Source organism: Leopardus geoffroyi, chromosome C3 (genome assembly GCF_018350155.1).
Source record: "Leopardus geoffroyi isolate Oge1 chromosome C3, O.geoffroyi_Oge1_pat1.0, whole genome shotgun sequence".
NCBI lineage: Eukaryota > Metazoa > Chordata > Mammalia > Carnivora > Felidae > Leopardus > Leopardus geoffroyi.
This window is the reverse complement of record NC_059338.1, coordinates 59576072-59598367: the sequence shown is the minus strand read 5'-3', so window position 1 is coordinate 59598367 and position 22296 is coordinate 59576072. Positions and strand designations below refer to the sequence as shown.

At 46.6% G+C, this 22296-nt stretch overlaps 1 protein-coding gene across 4 annotated transcripts in view; it reads left to right on the top strand.

Annotated features, from left to right (window-relative positions):
• Positions 1-694: 694 nt before the first annotated feature.
• The window catches only part of STYXL2 (serine/threonine/tyrosine interacting like 2), a 32387-nt gene continuing 10785 nt past the window's right edge, over positions 695-22296 (top strand). The window contains exons 1-4 of one of the 4 annotated variants that reach the window (XM_045453061.1): positions 695-851; positions 1537-1662; positions 17163-17257; positions 20553-20784. In XM_045453061.1, the coding sequence (XP_045309017.1) occupies positions 1553-1662; positions 17163-17257; positions 20553-20784 (437 nt within the window). In that variant the 5' untranslated portion in view covers positions 695-851; positions 1537-1552. Of the gene's footprint in view, positions 852-1160; positions 1424-1536; positions 1663-1684; positions 2164-17162; positions 17258-20552; positions 20785-22296 lie in introns of those variants that run through there. The other 3 variants (XM_045453062.1, XM_045453063.1, XM_045453064.1) reach the window with 3 other exon arrangements.

Sequence of the window (22296 nt, the reverse complement as noted above, 5' to 3'; positions counted from 1 at the left end):
CTGACAGCAGCGAGCCCTGAAGTAGGATTCGAACTCACAGAACTGTCCCGTGAGATCATGACCTGAGCCGAATTTGAACGCTCAATCGATTGAGCCAGCCAGGAGCCCCGAAGCTTGTGGGATTTTTACACCACCCAGGCTTGCCACTTGACCATCCCCACGGATGTGAGTGTCGTCGGGGAGGGATCGTAGAGGGTGAACACAACTACTCGTTTACTATTCAGAGTCATCGCTGTTCAAAGAAACGTAACCCTGGTCACAAGCCGTTGACTATACCCTTTAGTTGCACCACGGTCCTCTCCCGACATCCATCAGAGCCCCTGCCCCAATCTATATATTGGGTATTTTTTCCCAGCACCCTCTAGACTGACATGGGGCTGGGATACAATTTGTTCCGTTCTTCTAGATTTGTGGCACTAGACCGCCTTCTGGAAAGACTTTGAATAGGTAGCTGCAGGCAAGAGAGAGAGTCCAAAGGAAGCCTTTTCTTCAGGCCTCTCCATCTATGAAGCCTGACCGTCTTCTAACTTTGCTGCTCAATGTCAGTGTCCGGTGTCCAAGAGAATCAGCCAGGAGCAGGAGGGAAAGAGTTAAATGGGGCCAGCTTTCAGGTCTGGGTCCTGAGACTGCATTCCGTCCTCCCAGAGATCTGCCAGGCCATGGGGCCAGAGGCTAAATTTAGAAGGTAGCTAAGATTTCCCGTTAACAGCTGTCCTGTCTCTCAGAGCAGAAGCACTGAAGAGAGGAGAGAGGTTGGTCCCTCTCGCTGATCGGAACTTTTGGCCCTTTTATCCGGGTCCCTCAGCCCTTGGGTGACTGCCCTTTGGTGTGGAGATCTAGGCAAAGCCGCGGTGAGTGCGCCTCTCCCTTCATTGTGTCCTGTGAGCCCGAGACTTACAAGCAGAGGGGCAGCAACTCTGCCTGGAGCGGCAAGGCCCAGCCGTGTGTGGGACCAGCTCCGGAGGGATTTCATGTTCCTTAATCAGGGTGGTGCCTGAGCCAAAGGCAATGACCCCTGCGGCCTTGGTGAGAGGCACTGAAGAGGGCCAGCCGCCCCTCCCCCGGGAGAGGCGAAGGCGTGCGTCTGTGCACGAGTGGGGCGTGTGCCTACATATATGTACGCACGCGTGCGTGTGTGTGCTCACGTGCCTGTGTGTATGTGAGGGCACACCCAGGACTTCCAACAGAAAGATCCTTCTGGCCTGAGGAATCCCTTGCTTTCCAACGGCTTTAGCTTAGTCCACGCAGAGCCCTGGGTCGCCTCGCTGCTTCCTTGCCGGGATCTGAGGAAGGGGCCAGGTTGTCGCTTCTTAAATATTGTGACTCCAAGGTGGACAGCTGACACAGCTGGGGCGTGCATCTCGGTGTCCTGCCGAACCCAAGTCAGACCGGGCTTTCCCCATGGGTCGTCTCCCTCCCGGGGGTGGGTCGTATGCGCACTGACCTTCCCCTGCTAACGCCGCCGATATACCCCTTCCCCCCACAAAACCTCCAGAAGCGGATTCCCTAACCACCTTTCTCCTGCCAAACCCATAGGGACTGGCAGGCTGTCATGGCGACCAGCGGGGACCCAGAGGAGGAGCAGGTCGTCCCAAGTGAGGAGGATGAAACCAGTGTGAGGGCCGTGCAGGCCCACTACCTCCGGAGCCCCTCCCCCAGCCAGTAAGTGTGCACTTGCCGAGCTCCCTACCCGGGCGGCCCCAGCAGGAGTGGGCCGGGGAGTGCGAGATGTGGGCCCCAGGGAGACCCAGGCACCGCCTTCAGGTGACTCGTTTCTATTACTGAGTACTTTTTATGTGTCATACTTTCTGGAAGAGGCAAACATACCAACAGACGGCACTGGAACGTGGGGTGGGAAGTGCGGGAATTAAGATGCCTCGGGCCTAGTGCGTGGGGGGTGGGGCAGGGAAACTTGGATGGGTCATAGGAGGCTTCCTAGAGGAGATGATGTTGGACCTGAACCTCGAAGGACAAGTAGGAGTCCGACCGGCCCACCTGGAGGGTGATGCTTGACTCTCTAGGACTGAGGCTGAATCTGGGCGCTAGACCATAGAGGGAAGGAATCAGGACAAGAAGAGTTCAGGCCCAGGCCCTGGTGCTAAGATCATTTTGCGTCTGCGATCCAGCCACGTGTTTCAACCTGGGGTATGTGCATGCCTGGAGGTAAGTGGTAGTGTATCCAGGGGTAGATAAATATAGTGCGTCTTCCGGGAGAGTCCTCTCTAGTTGATGACGAGTAATTTAAAACTTTCTTTTACATAAAATTATTGAGCGTATGTTATGGTATCGATTGGGGAGTTGGCATGAAATCTTCAGGAAAACCACGAGACATCAAAGAAATGTTTAACCCCCGGCTGCAGCAATGGTGTGTGCCTATCTATTTTCTTCTGCCATAGATAATAGTAGGAGACCCGGCTTCTAATCTTAGCCCTGTCACCAAATTTATGCGACGACTCCCTTTAATTCTTGAGCCTGTGTCTCCTTATCTGTAAAAAAGGGAGGAAGGACCCAACGAGGATACCTCAAGGTAACTTTGCCTCAACATATCTGTGATTCTGCCTGACTCCACTTTTCTTCCGTTCTCCTGGGGTCTTGCTGGCTCCTGCTTCCCAGGGTTCAAAAGCCTTCCCCACTGGAGTGAGAGGGGAACAGGGCAGGTGTTACCACTCGTGGGCCAGGACACTTTGTCCAAATGGAGTTGGGGACTTTTCCTTTAAAACTCGGCGTTCTGTTCCCACTTAGAAACACTATCAGGACGGAGTGTTTAAAGTATATCCCTCCCCTCTCTAAACTACCAGACAAAGCAGAGAGAGTTTTGTGTGTGATTGAGGTAGGTGAAGAAAGGCTTTGTGTGGTAGTTAGGGTAAGGCTAGCTTGCTTTAGCAAATGGGTATTTCTCTCCCACTCACATAAATTCCAAAACAGGTGCCGGAGCAGTGATTCCGGAACGGAGGCTCCTTCTCGCCTGTAGCTCGTCCCTCTTAAGGCAGGCTGCTAAAGTCACCATGCCCCTTAGCATCAAGACAAAATGGGACGGAATCTGTCAGGAGGTTTTTATGGGCCAGGCCTCAAAATGGCCCTTTCTCTTCCATTCATTTTCCATTGGCTAGAACTCCGCAAAGCCGCGCTTTCTTACAAGGGAGGATGGGGAATGAGGTCCGTGAGCCCCGAAAAAAGAGGAAATGGGTTTGGTAATACAGACCAGTCTCAGCTGCAGTATACCCCTGTAGGCAGTTAACATTCATGGTATTTTTCTCCCCACTCGTGAAACCCCAGGGGAGACAGCCCCCAAAGCAGTTTACCAAACGCTGCATACAGTTCAAAGGCTAGGTTCTCTGACTGTATGTTAACAACTAGAATTTAAATAAAACCTTGAAAAAAAAAAAAAAAGGGCGAGGTTCTCCAGAAGATGTGCATCCGCTGCCCAGGTCTGAGTGCAGCATGTCACGGGCTGGCCAGGGTGAAGGAGGACAAGCTCCCATTTGCTAAAAGGAGGAACAGGAGGTAACAGTCGTCAGTCCATATAAGTAATGAGCATGTCTGCCCGAGAAGCAGGAAGATCTCCCAGATTTGACCTTGATTGGGCTCTCCGGGTAGCCTTCCCTTGTTTGTTGTTCTGTGTGGCCTCTAGCTTCCCCGTTTGGGCCTTTTTCCTTGTCTGTTATCAAACCACATCTGACCTGCCCTTGGAGAGAGTGTGTTTTCCTTGAAGGCTGTTGCTTTGGCAGACTGTGTCCTACTTATGGAAATTTGGGGGCCCAAATTTGGCTGAAAACAGCCAAAGGCTTTTTAGGGCTCATGGTTCCTTTGCAAACATGATCCCTTCAGAAACTAAATACGTTTCCGATGGACGTAGACCAGACAGCCTTCTGGGTCAGAAACCACGCACCAGGCTCTTTCCTAGACATAATGTTCGCTCTTGATTTCTTTCTTGGCCTCCTTGTCTGCATACTTCACTCTACGCTTAAGACTGTTATCTTGAGAGGGTGTCTGGGACTTTAAATGTGAGTGGGAAGTCCAGGATGCAGGTTGCCACGTGCAGTGGAATTGTTAAAAGTTTGACAACAGGGGCGCCTGGGTGGCGCAGTCGGTTAAGCGTCCGACTTCAGCCAGGTCACGATCTCGCGGTCCGTGAGTTCGAGCCCCGCGTCGGGCTCTGGGCTGATGGCTCAGAGCCTGGAGCCTGTTTCCGATTCTGTGTCTCCCTCTCTCTCTGCCCCTCCCCCGTTCATGCTCTGTCTCTCTCTGTCCCAAAAATAAATAAACGTTGAAAAAAAAAATTTATAAAAAAAAAAAATAAAAAAAATAAAAGTTTGACAACAGAGTGTGTCACTGACAAGCTAATGAGGGGACGGTGCAAAACTAAAATAGAGTCAATCCAAAAGAAGGCAAGAGAGAAGAGAAAAGGAATATAGCAAGAGTATAGTGAATAATAAGAACATAGTAGGATTGTAGATTCAAAGCCGTGGAGAAATAATTATGTTAAACAGAATAGAAACTGAACACTCCAATTAAAAGCCAGTATTATCAGACTCAGTTTTTTTTAAAAGCCTACCTACTGTTTACTAGAGACCCACCTTAAAAACATAGAGATATGCAACGATTAACAAGGATAGAAAACTTACACTACCCGTTCAGTTACAATTGCTCACACCTTCAAAACCTAGTGGTGTCAGAACCGTTTTTAATGTTCACAATCAGGAACCTGGACAAGACACAGTGGTGTGGCTTCTCTTCACTCCAAGATGTCTAGGGCCTCGGCTGGAAAGACTTGAAGGTCCAAGAGGACTTGAGGCTGAGGGAGACTCGGCCGCTGAGGGCTGGTATCATCGTGGCATCTTCGCACGTCTGACACATCAGCCGGGGCCTTAGGTGGGCTGTAGGCTAGAGCACCTGACGTGGTCTTGTCACATGTCTCTCCATGCGAGCCAGTTTGGGCTTCTCACAGCCTGGTGACTGAATTCCAAGGGTTGGCATTCAAGAAAGCAAGACAGAAGTGCACTGATGCTCATGAGCTAGCCTCAGAAATCATACAAAGGACTACAGGGGCTCAAAAGGAGGCAACGTGAATTCTGCTACCACTGCAGGAGTAAAGAGAACGAGCCAGATGGGAAACGCCGGGGCCACCTTTGGAAAATACAAATTGCCATAGTCACCGACACTAAAGCCAGTTACTGATATCAGACAGGGAAGACTAAGGTGGACGTAACCAGAGACAAAGAAGGATGTTTCACAATGACCAAAGGTGTGGTTCACCAGGAAGATATCATCATTTAAGATTTCGATGATCGAATAATGTAGCCTTAAAATATGTGCAGCCAAAAATTGACAGAACTAAAGACAAAAATAAAACCCACAATCTTAGTCAAATGGAAAAATTTTTTAAAAACAACCTCAGCAACTGATATAGTATGAGCCCCCCCGCGCCAAATCGTTAAGAATACAGGAAGTTTCGGGGCGCCTGGGTGCCTTAGTCGGCTAAACGTCTGACTCTTGATTTTGGCTCAGGTCGTGATCTCATGGTTCATGGGATCAAGCCCCACGTGGGGCTCTGTGCTGACAGCGAGGAGACTGCTTGGGATTCTCTCCCTCCCCCTCTCTCTGCTCCTCCCCTGCTCATGTGCTCTCTTTCTCTCTCTCTCAAAAATAAATATTGAAAAAAAAAAAAAGAATATAGGAAGTTTAAACAAAATGATAAACAATGTTTGGCATTAATAGAACGTGTACCCAAGAAGTGGAGGATATACATTCTTATCACACGCCCATGAAACATTTACCAAAAATAGATCATATGCTGGGCCATACGTGTATCAACAAATTTTTAATGCTTGAAATCATACAAAATATGTTATTTGACCTTGGGAGAATTCAGCTAGAAATCGATAAACACAGAAATATATCATAGAAATTCTAAGTTAAACCACAACTCAATACTGCTACATATCCACCAGACTATCTAAAATCAAAACCTGATGATAGCAAATATTAATGAGGATGGGAGGCAATCAGAACTCCATCCATAACTAGGAAGAGAGGAAACTAGTACCACCACTTGGAAAACTCTTTCATAGTATCTACTAAAGCTAAGCAGATGTTTAGTCCTGTATCTACTAAAGCTAAGCATATGTTTAGTCCTGTAACCCAGCAGGCTCACTGCTGATACACCGGGAGAGAAGTCCTGGAATGTTTTAGCAGCTAACAGTCATTAAGGGTATAGAATGTGTAAATAACAGGATGAACTGTCCAATTAACCGTAGGCTGGATATATAAAGTCTGGTGTATATATATATATATTTTTAGATACTGCCCTAGGGAATAAATATTTTTACTACGTGCTTATCACGTTAGTCATTGAGCTTCTCGGATTATTGGTTGGGGCACGCAAACGGTGAGCACTGGCTGTGAAGGTGAAAAGTGGGTCACCATCAGGGGAGGTGGGAGACAGGCAAGGCCAGTTGTGTTGCTTGCACAGTTTCACATGAAGTTAGCCTGCCACGCACAGGACGAAAGCATCTGTTTATAAGAGAAGAAGTTCCAGTGGTATTCGATGCTTAGTCCTTCCAGCTGCCAGTCCCCGTCCTGGGCAAAAACAGGCTCAGCCTTACACGGAACCGGCCGAGCTTCCTACGAGCATGGTCCCACATACAGAGCTCATTTTCCCCAGGTTCTCGGTGACTCCTGCCGAATCCTGTCGGTTTTGATGCTTTTCTTGGTTTGTATAGATTCCTTAGCAATTGGTTTTTGAAGCGGACCCCAAATTGGCTATAGCCCTTTTCAGAGAGTTTCAAGGGAGGCAAACACAGTGACACTTCGTAGGCCATCTCTTCCTACAATAATCGTCATAAAACCTGAGATATAAACTATTACAGCTCCACTGGCTTTTGAGTTATCATTCAGTCAATCCCACTGCATTACAGAACCAGGCCTAAACCAGCCCAGATGAATGAGTCTAAGTACCTTTAAAAAAGAAAAGACAATCCACAGACTAGAAGGAAAATGTGCAAATCACATATCTGATAAAGAACGTGTATCCAGGACATATGTTTAAAAACCTCCCCTTCGCCTGGGTGGCTCAGTCGGTTGAGCGTCCGACTTCAGCTCAGGTCACGCTCTCACGGTTCGTGAGTTCGAGCCCCGCATCAGGCTCTGGGCTGATGGCTCAGAGCCTGGAGCCTGTTTCCGATTCTGTGTCTCCCTCTCTCTCTGCCCCTCCCCCATTCATGCCCTGTCTCTCTCTGTCTCAAAAATAAATAAACATTAAAAAAAAAAAAAAAAAAAAGAATTGTAAAAAAAAAAAACAAAACCTCCCCAAACCCAATAAAAAAGAAACAAACACCCCAATTAAAAAAAGGACAAAAGATGGGAATGCAAGCTGGTGCAGCCACTCTGGAAAACAGTATGGAGGTTCCTCAAAAAGCTAAAAATAGAACTACCCTACAACCCAGGAATTGCACTACCAAGCATTTATCCACGGGATGCAGGTGTGCTGTTTCGAAGGGTCACATGCACCCCCATGTTTATAGCAGCACTATCGACAATAGCCAAAGTATGGAAAGAGCCCGAATGTCCATTGACGGATGAATGGATAAAGAAAATGTGGTATATATATATATATATATATATATATATATATATATATACACATACTATGGAGTATGACTCGGCAATCAAAAAGAATGAAACCTTGCCATTTGCAACTACGTGGATGGAACTGGAGGGTATTATGCTAAGTGAAATTAGTCAGTCAGAGAAAGAAAAATCATATGACTTCATTCATATGAGGACTTGAAGAGACAAAACAGGTGAACATAAGGGAAGGGAAACAAAAATAATATAAAAACAGGGAGGGGAGGGGCGCCTGGGTGGCGCAGTCGGTTAAGCGTCCGACTTCAGCCAGGTCACGATCTCGCGGTCTGTGAGTTCGAGCCCCGCGTCAGGCTCTGGGCTGATGGCTCAGAGCCTGGAGCCTGTTTCCGATTCTGTGTCTCCCTCTCTCTCTGCCCCTCCCCCGTTCATGCTCTGTCTCTCTCTGTCCCAAAAATAAATAAACGTTGAAAAAAAAAATTAAAAAAAAAAAAAAAAAAAACAGGGAGGGGGACAAAACAGAAGAGTCTCATAAATATGGAGAACAAACTGAGGGTTACTGGAGGGGTTGTGGGAGAGGAGATGGGCTAAATGGGTCAGGGGCACTAAGGAATCTACTCCTGAAATCACTGTTGCACTATATGCTAACTAATTTGGATGCAAATTTTAAAAAATGAAAAATAAAATTTAAAAAAATGGACAAAAGATTTGAACAGATACTTCACCAAAGAAGATACATGAAATGCAAATGAGCACATGAAAAGATCCTCAAAATCCTTAGTCATTAGGGAAATGCAAGTTAAAACCACAAGGAGATACCATTCCATACCTATTGGAATATGTAAAATTAAAAAGATCGACCATACTAAATATTGGTGAGAATGTGGAAGGCCTAGTCCCACTGCTGGTGGGAACGTAAAATGGTACAACCATTTTATAAACTTTTTAAAAAAGTTAAACATACACCTGCTTAGACATATACCTACACCTGTATGATCTAGTCATTCTACTCCTGGGTATTTCCTCACAAGAAATAAAAGCCTGTGTCCCTGCAAAGACTTGTACATGAATGTCCAGAGCAACTTTATGCATAAGAGCCTGGAAACAACCCAAATGTCCATCAACCAGTGAATGGGTAAATACACGGTGGTGGATGTACACACTGGAATACTATTCAGCAGTGAAAAGGAATGAATTATTGATTCATACAACCACATGGATGAATCTCAACATAATTATGCTAAATGAGAGCAGTCAGACAAGAATTTATAGAAAATTCCAGAAAATGCAAATGACTCTCTATAGTGACAGAAAGCAGATCAGCGGTGGCCTGGGGAGTCGGGCAGGGGGAGGGTGGAGGGAGGGCGGAGGGAGGACGGAGGGAGGGCTTCAAAGGGGCCTAAGGAAACTTGGGGGATGATAGATACGTTCACAGTCCTGATTGTGGTGATGGTTCCAAGTATGTCAAATGCTAACCAATCACACATTTTAAGTATGTGCCATTTGTATAACAATTATATACCTCAAAAGCTGTGCTATGAAAGGGGAAATAAAACTCTTCCGGGAGGCAGTGTAGTGCTGTGGAAAGAACTTAAATGGTATAACCGAGGCCAAAGTTGAAGTCAGGTCTGCTCTCCCACTCAGTAGCCATGAGAGCGTCCATAAATTACTTACTCATAAAATTGGAAAAGCTGGTTTGCCCAGTGGTGGAAATTAAATGATATAACGTATGTTGTTTGTAATATACGACATGTAATATATGACACACATTGTTGTAACATAGAAAGGCATATTAGGTATTGATAAATGGTAGTTCTTTCCTTTTCCTTCCAGAGAAAGATATCTGACAGTAACTAATGATGTCAAGGAACTTGTATCTAACCAGAGACCCACCCACCTTCGTTAAAATGGCACATGTCTCTCGTGCTGTCAGCAAATACTGTATTCTAAGCAGCTGATCGTCACCGTTGCTTTTGGTCTCCATCCTGAATAGTCCTCCCTGTACTTAATTAGTGACCGAAATTCCATCCTTCTTGCTTTATCTTTTTTTTTTTTTTTAACATTTATTGATTTTTTATTTAAATGTTTAATGTGTATTTATTTTCGAGAGAGAGAGCGAGCGAGCACGAGTGGGGGAGGGGCAGAGAGCGAGGGAGACCCAGAATGTGAAGCAGGCTCCAGGCTCCGAGCTGTCAGCACAGAGCCTGACACGGGGCTCGAACCCACGAACCGTAAGATCATGACCTGAGCTGAAGTCGGACGCTTAACCCACTGAGTCACCCAGGCGCCCGCTGCTTTATCTCTTCAGTGAAAGGCTTGAGTCTTTTTAAGATTAAATATGTACGGAGTCAACAAATACCCCACCAGCCACTCTTGGTCCTGGTTTCCTACGGCTACTGTAACCAATGACCACAAACTGAGTTGCCTAAACACAACACGGATACGTTCTCCTGTAGTTTCAGAGGCCGGAAGTGTGAAATCAAGGTGTTGGCAGGGCCGCTGTCCCTCCGATGGCTTTAGGGAGGACTCCTTCCTTGCCTCTCCCACGTCCTGGCGGCTCCAGGAGTCTCTTGGCTGTGGCTGTGTCCTCGCAACCTCAGCCTCCACCTTCGCATGCTTCCTCTTCTCTCTCTTCTCTGTGTGTCCTTTTTTTTTTTTTTTTTTTTCAACGTTTATTTATTTTTGGGACAGAGAGAGACAGAGCATGAACGGGGGAGGGGCAGAGAGAGAGGGAGACACAGAATCGGAAACAGGCTCCAGGCTCCGAGCCATCAGCCCAGAGCCCGACGCGGGGCTCGAACTCACGGACCGCGAGATCGTGACCTGGCTGCAGTCGGACGCTTAACCGACTGAGCCACCCAGGCGCCCCACTGTGTGTCCTTTTTAAGGACATATGTCATTGGACTTCGGGCTCGCCCTAATCCAGGATGATCTCACCTCAAGATCCTTAACTGAATGACATCTGCGGAGATCATTTTTCCAAATAAAGCCATATCCACAGGCTCTGGGCGGCCTGTCTTTCTGGGATACCACCATTCAACTCACCGCTGCCCTAGCTCCAGCCCCTGGGAGACGAAACCGTACTGTGCCCTGTGCAACCCGGACAGGAACTTGCAAAGTCTACCCAATGTGCGTTCAGGGGTGACGTCCGCTTGCTGTCCCGGCAGGGAGTCTTGACATTTCCAGCCTCGTCAGTAAATTTCATCCCGGGGTGAACTAAGAACCTGAGAAAGATGTGTAGACAGTGGATAGAGCTCGTCAGATCTTCGTTTTTGCCTGACTGAGGCACCGACCTCAAACGCCTTAAATTCAAACCCGCCTCTGTGGATCATTCTCTCTGGAAGAAAGCCTTCAGCTGGAGATTCAACCATCTCCCAGGGAGACAAATTTCCCTAGGTAATTTATGAGTTAACACTACAAGTTAAAACCTCCTGTCCAGTGGGGCAACTTGGTGGGGCCTCACCCGTTTCCATAATCTCCATCAGACCTCCCCACTTACCCAAATGAGCACAGTCTAAGAAGTCAGCGTGCTTGTGACACAAACCAAGCTGAGACCGGCCCTCCCCTCCCTAGGAAGGAGACTGCCGCCCCCCAACTCTCTAGGTGGTCTGGAGCCCACGTCTGCCTCTCCTCTTCCTCCTTGGCTATGCCCAATTTTCTCTTCCTTTCCAAATGAAGGATCAGACTTCTTTAGCCTTCTGTTCTGATTTGGAGAGCGTTTTTCTGTTTTCCTTCATTTCTTTCCAAGTCAAAATTCATTTCTTGCTTCGGCGTTTTGGACCTGAACTTTTCAAGCCTTTGCACTTTCTAGAACTCCTTGATGATCTCCTCAGACCGTCTCTCGTGACAGCATTTTCCTGTCCACCTTCAGCTAAGTCCCTTAACGATGCTGTGCCAACCTTCCCTACAGCGAGGTCTCTGTGCCTGGTAGCGACCGGTGGGACAGGAGCTGGGGACATGGAGTGTCAGGTCTGTGTGTCCTTGGGAAATGGCTACTCCTAATTACCCTTTCTCTTTTATATTTCTTTTTCCGTGAAGATTTTTCCAGCTTTCACAAACCTTGCTGGAAGCAGCTGGCCATAAATCCATTTGCTTAAGATTACTGACTTCTCTCCTCCTCTGGAGCCTGAACTTTGCCTGTGTGGTCACTTTCTCTGAAGTGAGTGAACACTTGGAAGAAACTCACAAATCTGTTCCTTCTTTGCAAAAGCCACATCAAGATAGACACCCCCTCCTGGGCCTCTGCCTCCATTTCATTCCCAAGGGACTCCATGACGGGAGGGGGGGGGACTTCCTCCACCCTCCCTTCCTCCCTCCTCCCTTCCTCCCCCCTCCCTTCTTCCCTCCCTTCCTTCCTTTCTCCCTTCCTTCCTCCTTCTCTTCCTTCCTTTCTCCCTCTCTTCCCTCCTCCCTCCCCCCTCCCTTCCTCCCTCCTCCCTTCCTCCCCCCTCCCTTCTTCCCTCCCTTCCTTCCTTTCTCCCCTCCTCCCTCCTCCCTTCCTTCCTCCTTCTCTTCCTTCCTTTCTCCCTCTCTTCCCTCCTCCCTCCCCCCTTCCTTCCTCCCTCTCTTGCTTCCTTCCTTCCTTCCTTCCTTCTTCCCTCTCTTCCCTCCTCCCTCCTCCCTTCCTCCCTCTCTTCCTCCCTACTTCCTTCCTTTCTCCCTCCCCCCCTTCTTTCCTCCCCCCTCCTTTTGTCTCTTCCTTCCTTCCTCCCTTTCTCCCTTCCTTCCTTCCTTCCTTCCTTCCTTCTTTCCTCCCTCTCTTCCCTCCTCCCTCCTCCCTTTCTCCCTCTCTTCCTCCCTCCCCCCTTCCTTCCTCCCTCTCTTCCTTCCTTCCCCCTCCCTTCATCTCTTCCTTCCTTCCTCCCTCCCTCTCTCCCTTCCTTTCTTCCTTCCTCCTTTCCTACCTCCTTCTCTTCCTTCCTCCCTTTGTCCCTCCCCCCTTCCTTTCTCTCTTCCTTCCTTCCTTCCTTCCTTCCTTCCTTCCTCCCTCTCTTCCTTCCTCCCTCCCCCCTTCCTTCTTCCCTCCCCCCTTCCTTCCTCCCTGTCTTCCTTCCTTTCTTTCTTCCTTCCTTCCTTCCTCCCTCCCTCTCTTCCCTCCTCCCTCCCCCCTTCCTCCCTATCTTCCTTCCTCCCTACTTCCTCCCTTTCTCCCTTCCCCCTTTTTCCTTCCTTCCTTCCTTCCTTCCTTCCTTCCTTCCTTCCTTCCTTTTTCAGATGCTGGGCAGGACCCATTGAATTGATTTTATGAAACACTAATGGGCACGGTCTGTAATTTTGAAAAACACAGGTCTAAAGAAAACTGCACCAGTCTCCTGCTCTTGGTTAGGAAGTCCATCAAATTCTGCTTTATTGTTTCTCTTCCAAATCACCCTCAAGGCTTTTTAGCTGCTGCTCTGTGATCCTGTGATGAGGTGTGTATCGATCCTAGATTCTCTCCTTCCCTGCCTGTCTTTTCGAGCAGCCAGCCCTTGCTGCTTTCCAATCAGGGTGTAAGTGTCATTTCACTCTGTCTCAGATCTGCGGGCGGAGGCACAGACGTGGTCATAAATCACAGCCTCCCCGGCCACCATCTCACTGACCTTGCAAATATGAACAGGGCCCGTTGTTCAGGTCTCGCTTCTCTTTCTCCTTTTTCCTCCCTGCAGTCCTGCTTCTCCACGGAAAATGAGGGAACTGCTTCTCAATGCCTAAACTTTGTTCTCCACTTAGGTCCTTTGGGGTCCCACTCCTCACTTGACTTAGTAAACCGCATCTGTGGCACAACAGTTTAGGACCGTTAGGTTTACACGTCCTTTTCTCTTAGCAGATGACTCATAATTTACATCCTATCCTCAACACTAGATAATGCTGAGCTCAGTTTACTGTGGTTCACCTGCTTGCCTCAGCAGCCAAGAACAGACACATCACGGGGCTGGGGGAAGAATCTGTTCTTTACCCCCCTCCTTTCTCAACCATAAAGCCGCCAACTCCTGAAAAGTGTACTGGGTAGCGTCTTCCAGAGTCTCAGACTCACTGACCCGTTAGCTGCCTCTCAATCTTGACCACCCACAAGAGGGGAGGATGCCTCTCACCCATTTCCATTTTCAGATTTGAATTTCAAATTCTCCCCTATCAAACCCACAGCCTCAGAGTTCAGGTCCATTTAGGACGGATGCTCAGTTCCCTGTATTTGTCGTGGAAACCAAATCCACACGACGACCTGGCGTCTGTGTTGTTTAGGGAAAACGGCGTGATCATGGGCTTCGCAGAGAGTTCCAGGCGGGGATCCTGGGGACACTGCCGGGTGAGTCCCTGGCCAGCCTTTCTACACAGCTGCCAGGTGAGGGCTCCTCCTGTGTCCCTTTTCAGTTTGTGCCCATTGTTTAGAAAACCGATTACAGGAGTGAGAAAACCTCTTCAGAGCGCAGAGCACAGGGAAAACCACCCTGAGGGAGAAAAGAGGTGCGGGGCCAGGAGAAAGCCCCTCTCATCCCGCAGCAACACAAGGGTTCTCTGCTCATTACCTGGTCAGCGTTTTGCTGTGATTCCCCCCCTCCCCAAAACCTCATTTGACGTAATACTGACCCTTAATAAACAAAATGGTTATTTTACTAATACTAGTATGACTAATATTGCTTACAAACGAAAGAATAAAACTCCCTTAGTAAATATTGTTTGTTTATTTATGGGGATGTGACTCACATTTCTATACAAGTTGAGGCTCTGACCCTAGTTTTATGAAGGGTTGCTATTTGAAAACTGAGACTGCCCTGAAACCTGGGCCCACGATGTCCACAGGGAGATGGGCTTCTGCAAAGTCCCATCGCAGGAGGAAACTGGGTGAGGAAGGGAGGCCAAAAGATTAGCCTCCCAAAAGGATGTCAGCCCACGGGAAACCAGTGCAAGCGGAGGCTGGAAAAGAGAAAGAGACCAGAGATGGAAGGGCCTGGAGACCCCTGGGTTGGCTCCCCAAGCTGGTATGCGGGCACCTTGCCCAGTACCTGGCAAATTCCGTCCAGTCATCCATCCGTCCGTCTGTCCACCCACCCTTCACTCAGTGTGATCTGTCTGTCTGATCACCTTCACTGGTCTGGAGCTACAGGGGCCAAAGAAAGGACCCAATGTGGGCATTTACAGACCTCACACCTGCCCCCACCGGGTGTTCTCCTCTTTTCTACCTTCACCAAACAACGGGACGTCTCCAGTTCATCCAAGGATCGTATCCCGCACACCTCACCTTCAATCCACCCCCACTCTCCAGCCACGCTTACTTAAAAATGCATCTTCTGGAGTGCTGGCAGTGCCAGGGGAGTACTTGGTGCAAGAATGGGAATCCCTCAGGAATTACCAACGACAGTGCCCACTGTGCTGTCCCTTAGGCTGCACGGGCAGGTCTAGCCCCATCCTGGGTAGAGTCGTAGGCTACTCCTTTCTTTTGGCAAAGCGATTTCCTCCTCCGTAGGCTTTCTAGCCCTGAGCACACCATTCTCCAAGGTGGTGACTCTCTAATGTGGATTTCTATGAGAAAATTGTCCTGCTAATCGATTCAGCTACACTTACCTTCACTCGAGTTAGCTCCGGTCAGTTCAAATGGACTGACTGCAACTCAGAACAAGATGGCCCTATGTTTGCATCATAGCCCCGCCTCTTATTGACTGCCGTGGGGGAATTTCATTAGCCTATCTGGGCCCCAGTTTCCTTATTCAAAATAAACAGAAATGATAATACCTGCTGCGTGGGAGTTTCGCCAGGATGAAACTCATAAAGGGAGCCCCAAAATGGTATCCATTCGCAACACAACGAATGAAAATAGACCAAGGAGCATCCCTGGGAAGTTTCTAAATACTGAAAAAAAAAAAAAAAAAAAAAAAAAAAAAAAAGATCCTATCAGTTTCCATAAAGATAAAATAAGTCAATTTACAAGGATCAGGAAACACACTGACTTCAGACTTTTTAAAAGCAAAAAGAGGGGCGCCTGGGTGGCGCAGTCGGTTAAGCGTCCGACTTCAGCCAGGTCACGATCTCGCGGTCCGTGAGTTCGAGCCCCGTGTCAGGCTCTGGGCTGATGGCTCAGAGCCTGGAGCCTGTTTCCGATTCTGTGTTTCCCTCTCTCTCTGCCCCTCCCCCGTTCATGCTCTGTCTCTCTCTGTCCCAAAAATAAATAAACGTTGAAAAAAAAAAATTTAAAAAAAAAAAAAATAAAAAAAAAATAAAAAAAAAAATAAAAGCAAAAAGACAGTAGAACAGAGGTTCCAATTCTGGGTAAGTCGGCAAACACACCCGCCGCGGTCCCATGGATTGCCTTTATAAAACCTGAACAGAAGGATACAGCAACGGTTCAAGGACTCTGGAAAGTAAATAGTAGCAGGCAGATTGAGGAAGATAGAATTCAAAGTACAACCAAACCAGCAATATGAGTATCATTTTTTCCCTCTGGAATACCCAGTTGTGACTGGAGGCAATGGAAACAGTAGCCTGGGGTGCCTAAAAATGGAACATTACCCGGCAGTAAGAAGGAACAAATTATTGATTATTGCAATAGAATAGATTACTCATAGATGCCTTGTATGAAGTGTAATAAGCCAGATACAAAAGACTATGATATGATTCAACTTACATAACATTCTGGGGAAAAGCCACACCGTAGGGACAGAAAACAGATCATTGATTTTACAGGGGATGAGGTTCAGGGAGGGGCTGAAAATAAAGGGGCAGCATAAGGGAATTTGGGGGATGGGGAGAAAACATGGTATAAATTAAATACTCCCACTTGCTATTTAACCTCTCTGGACCTAAAGGAAAGACTAAGAAAAAAAAAAAAAAAAAAGACCCAAAGCTCACCCAACACCTGGGAAAGAGAAGAACTCCCCCCCCACTAAGGGGGAGGGCACCCACCCCCATATTGCGTCCTACCCTTGTTTCTGCCCGTAATTCGCCGCGTTCCTCAGATCCTTTTTGACATCTCTGCTGAATTATTTCTGGAAAAATTGCCTTGACATTTACCTAAGTTACTTTATTGCATCCCTGGTCTCAGGCTGAACCTTGATTGCTTATATTGAGAATCAGGACTGTGCATTTGAGCACACCTTCGGATTTCCCCATGCCAGCCCTTTATTGTGAGCCCGTTCTCTTTCAAACAGGGGAAAGATGTGGGGCGTGGGGGGAACGGTGGCCGTCTACCCAGCCCGCCAATCCAGCAGCACCTTGGTTAGGGACATGCTATGGTATTGACAACAGAGGAACGGGGGCGAGAGGGAAAAAATGAGCAGCACTACAGCCAAGGATGGGAGCCCAGTAGAGAAGGTGAGGCCACATCAGGGTAAATTCTCCCCAACCACAGACACTATTCCCTCCACAGCCTGGACTACCTCGTCGTTAAACACCAGCTCACGCAGGTGCCAGCTCCGGTCTGAACACAGGTGGCGACAGCGTCACGGTGTTCTGCATTCTCGGGCTCCCTACACTGAGGAAGGCATTCCCTTCAGCTCTCGTTGCTCTGCACTATGCCTGAAGTCAGATCCAGGGGTCTTGTCTAGCCAGAGCGGCTCCCGTTCAGAGGCCGCCCAGAACCTTCTCACACAGATGTCCTCTTCTCTCAGGTACTCCATGGTCTCAGATGCAGAAACAGAAAGCATTTTCATGGAACCCATTCACCTGTCTTCGGCTGTGGCAGCTAAACAGATCATCAATGAAGGTAATGCCATCAGAAGGCGGTTGGGAGCAGGGAGAGTCCGCGACTCATCTGGGGACCCTCGGAAGGGGCCCCGTGGAAGATGTTCGTGTGCTTCTCAGGTGCTGCCCGTCACATTAAGAGGAACAGATCCGAGGAGGCATTTCTGCCGACACAAGTCACTATCCACCTTCATGAGACGGAGGTGGAAATGCTTATGTATCCGGGTGAATGAATAGCTCTCTCGAGTCAACAGCCGGGGAGGCATTTCCAGTCTGCTCCTATGGCCTTCCGTTCAGTTCTTTCAGTTAATCTCAGGGGTCCTGGGGTGGCTTATGCTAGAGACACAGACCCGAAAGCCCAAGAAATGACCAGAAGCACCCAGAGAGTTCTGTTCAAAGGGATATCCAGATTTAGATCTGCATTTCCACTGGTGCCTGGAAATGGTTTTCAATCTGAAATATATATAAGGAGGAGGTAGGGAAAGGTGGGGAGGGGAGAAATGTTCATACGCACACAGCAGAAAACATACTCATCCTGATTGGATGGATTTTTTTCCCTAATCAATAAAAAAAAAATGTTTTTAACGCTTATTTATTTTTGAGAGACAGCATGAGCAGGGGAGGTCAGAGAGAGAGGAAGACACGGAATCCGAAACAGGCTCCGGGCTCCGAGCTGTCAACACAGAGCCTGATGCGGGGCTCAAACCCACAAACCTCGAGATCACGACCCGAGCCGAAGTCGGACGCTCAACCGACTGAGCCACCCAGGCGCCCCTCTAATCAATTTTGAGCAAATTTCTTTTCTTCTTCCTTTGTCCTGGGTGTCTCTGTCACTGCTGGTGGGATGTCGCTAATGACACAGGCCCTGCTGGGCTTTGGGCTTAATCCAACATCCACTTGATGGTGGCCACAATCCGGTCCCCGGCCATTGGTCGTGAGAACTATGCGTGCTGCTTGCCCCATATAATCCCGGGTCTTTGTCAGTTCTGGGCTCTTTGGGTCCCCACAGGGTCCCTGAGGACGCCTAGATCTCCTGTTCACCTCGCGAGGAGCCAGAAATTCCATTTGCCTCTGCTTGCGATCTGGGCACCGTGGGAGGCCCCATCTTTTTAAGGAACTCTCAAGTTTTTTCTATTTCACCACCCTATCTGGGGTCTCTGTTCCCTTACTCCAGGCAGACCAAAGTGGCTTCACCCGGTGTCCAGATCTCTCTAAATTGCCACAGGGACCACCCTCAGTCCGGAAGTTTTGTTTTTTGTTTCCTCCTGTGTGTTTGGGAACTTCCCTCACCTTCCAGCCTGCATCATCCCTGCTCTGTGTTTCACTCTCTGGACCCGCCCCCCTCCATGCCTGAGTTCTTGCTAAGGGAAAATCCAGCTTTAGGAGTTGTGAGAAAACCATTTCCCCTCTCGAAAACTTCACTGTCAAGCCTATAGAATGCTATAGACACGTCTACAGGACATTGAACACGTAGGTTGAAATCTAAAGCCTTTCTTCGATTCTAGGGTTTAGCTACTCTCCTCTTGTCTGGGGCAGTAAGCTTACATTTCCTCGATCTTAGCGGCGGAAGGGCAGTAGGGGAAGAAACAGTATATGACAGAGAAAGGAAAAATGTATCAAGTCATATTCCAAGCCATCGCCCTGCTCACCAGTGATCAGAGGGATAAAAATGATTGTTGAAGAATTCTTCATTCTCATGAAAGTCGGCATATGCGTTCTTCTGAAAAAACCTTAGACTGCAGAAATAAATGGGAGAAATTGATGCAGGGCCAGGGGGTAGAGTTGAAACAGGCTGAGGGGTGGACCTCAGACCTACTGTAAGCAGGGGCCACCAGCAGGAATGAGGGACTGGGACATTTGTTCCCCTGGAAAGGGAAATATCAAGACAGCAACCTGCTATATAAATAGCTGAGGAAGACAATGCTGTATGTATATTTTCATGAAGCATCAGGGAGTTTTATTTTTTACATGTAGTAAAGGAGAGCCATCTCAGTTAGGGGAGGAAAGGAGAGGGGCTTTTACATTTGCTAAGTAAGATCCCAGGAGAGCCAGGGGAGACTGAGTGGTAGAGAAAATAGGAATGATTCATCTATTTTTAAACAAAATAAAGCTCTGGGATTGCAGGGGTTTTCTTCTTTCTGCTTTTGAAACGGAGATGAGAGAACATTTAGAGCTGAGATCTGACGCAGGGATATGGGGGCCCATCAGGTGGTGCGGGAAAGGGAAGAGAGAGAGAGAGAAGGGCTTTAGGGAAAGGGAGTGCTAGAACCCAGAACTCCCAGGACCCGCAGACCCTGAACAGCAAGCCCGGTGTACTGTTTTTCCCGTGAAGGGCTGGGCGTCGTCTATGTGCCACACGTGGCTGTGCTCTCACGTGAAAGCCACACGTGGCTTTCACCCATCAGGGAAAGCGATGGCCAACACAGGCGACACGCCTTTCTTACTTTTCTTCCATCTCTAGTCAGGATTTTTGGCTCCTAAGTGGCAGGAAAGGATTCGCCCCCCCACCCCACTATTCTTGCAGACTTTCTCAGAGAAAGAAATATCTGACTCTCCCCCCAGATTTGATCAATTGAGAACAAAAATATTAGGAGCAGGAGAGAGAGGCTCGCTCGAGAGGTGGGTGAATGGATTTTGAACTCATCTAGAATCTGAGTTTTTCTGAGCTGTTGGCAGAAAGGCCCCGAGCGCTGTTTTGGGACTGGCATTGGAGTTCCTGGCAAAACCTTTGCCACCTGTTGGAAAGCTGGGAGGCTGAGACTCACAGGCGCTCGGACGCCAGCGGGAAGAAGCAGACAATGCGTGAAATGAATTAATTAAATGTGTATGGGAAAGTGATCGCACGTGAAGGCTAAAGTTTTACTTTTCCCAAGATTATTTGCCTTACGTATGTAAAGGAGTCAAACTAATAAAATGACTTACGTTATGAAAGAGTGTCATTTATTCATTTGGTAAATGATTCCACCCTGTATGGCGCACCGTGGGAACTGTAAGTGTGACTCAGACATATACCAGGTACTTAAGGACCTTGGTCTAAGAAGTTGTCAGCCAGCTTGAGAAAAATACAGGAAGGAGTAAAGAAAACCAGCGTCCCTTCACCTATACCAATCTACCTCTGCTGCTGCTGGCCCTGACCACAAGTGTCCAGGCCAGTGCAGGTCCCCTCCCCACCCCGGGCCTTCATTAAGTCCTTCCTGGCATTTGAGCTCATGTCCAGAGTCCTGGCCGCAGACTGGCCAAGAGTGGATTCTCCTGAGGAACAGGGAGCGTCATGGTGCTCTTGACTCTTTGACGAGAATGCTGCCTGTCCCTTCTAGAATTCAAGCCGCGGGGGATCAGAGCCGAGGCAGAGTGTCCAGGCATGCTGGAGTCGGCCGAGCACCTGCTGGTGGAGGACCTGTACAACCGTGTTAGGGAGAAGATGGACGACAGCAGCCTCTACAACACCCCCTGCATCCTGGATTTGCAGCGGGCCTTGGTCCAAGACCGCCAGGAGACCCCCTGGAATGAGGTGGATGAGGTCTGGCCCAGTATCTTCATAGCAGAGAAGTGAGTCTGACTGCGGGGAGGTCACGACCCTTTGTCCTACCTTTCTGGACAGTGCCCGAGAGCGATGAAACTCCCCCACGTTTGGCAAAGGCCCCAATAACTCCATCAGCAAGTTGATGTTGCCTGATGGGACATTTGGAGCCAGTGATGATACTGATTTTTGTATGTATTGCCAGCCACCGAAACATTTCACAAGAGGACAAAGAGGTTACAAATTACATATATATATATATGATATATATATATATATCATATATATATCATAGTATGATATATATATAGTATAGTATATATATAGTATGATATATATAGTATGATATATATATAGTATGATACGTATATAGTATGATACGTATATAGTATGATACGTATATAGTATACATATATAGTATGATATATATAGTATGATACATATATAGTATGATACATATATAGTATGATACATATATATAGTATGATATATAGTATATATATAGTATGATATATATAATATGATCTATATATAGTATGATACATATATAGTATGATACGTATATAGTATGATATATATAGTACGATATATATAGTATGATACATGTATAGTATGATATATATAATATGATACATATATAGTATGATACATATATAGTATGATATATATATATAGTATGATATATATAATATGATACAAATATAGTATGATACATATATAGTAAGATACATATATAGTATGATGCATATATAGTATGATATATATATAGTATGATATATATAGTATGATACGTATATAGTATGATATATATAGTATGATACGTATACAGTATGACACATATAGTATGATACGTATATAGTAAGATATATATAGTATGATATGTATATAGTGTGATATGTATATGGTATGATACATATAGTATGATACATATATAGTATGATATATATAGTATGATATATATAGTATATATATAGTATGATATATAATATGATACATATATAGTCTGATACATATATAGTCTGATACATATATAGTATGTGTATAGTATGATATATATAGTATGATACATATATAGTACGATATATATAGTATGATATATATAGTATATATATAGTATGATATATATAGTATGATACATGTATAGTATGATACATATATAGTATGATATATATATATATATAGTATGATATGTATGTAGTATGATATATATGTAGTATGATATATATATATAGTACGTGTATAGTATGATATATAGTATGATACATATATAGTATGATATATATAGTATGCTATATATATTATATATATAGTATGATATATATAATATGATATCTATATAGTATGATACATATATAGTATGATACATATATAGTATGATACGTATGTAGTATGATATATATGTAGTATGATATGTATATAGTATGATATATGTATAGTATGATATATATGTATATATATAGTATGATGCTAAATTACAAATTATATATACAGTGTGATGCTACCTGAGCAATATATAGGTGTGTATGTGTATGCGCTTTTGC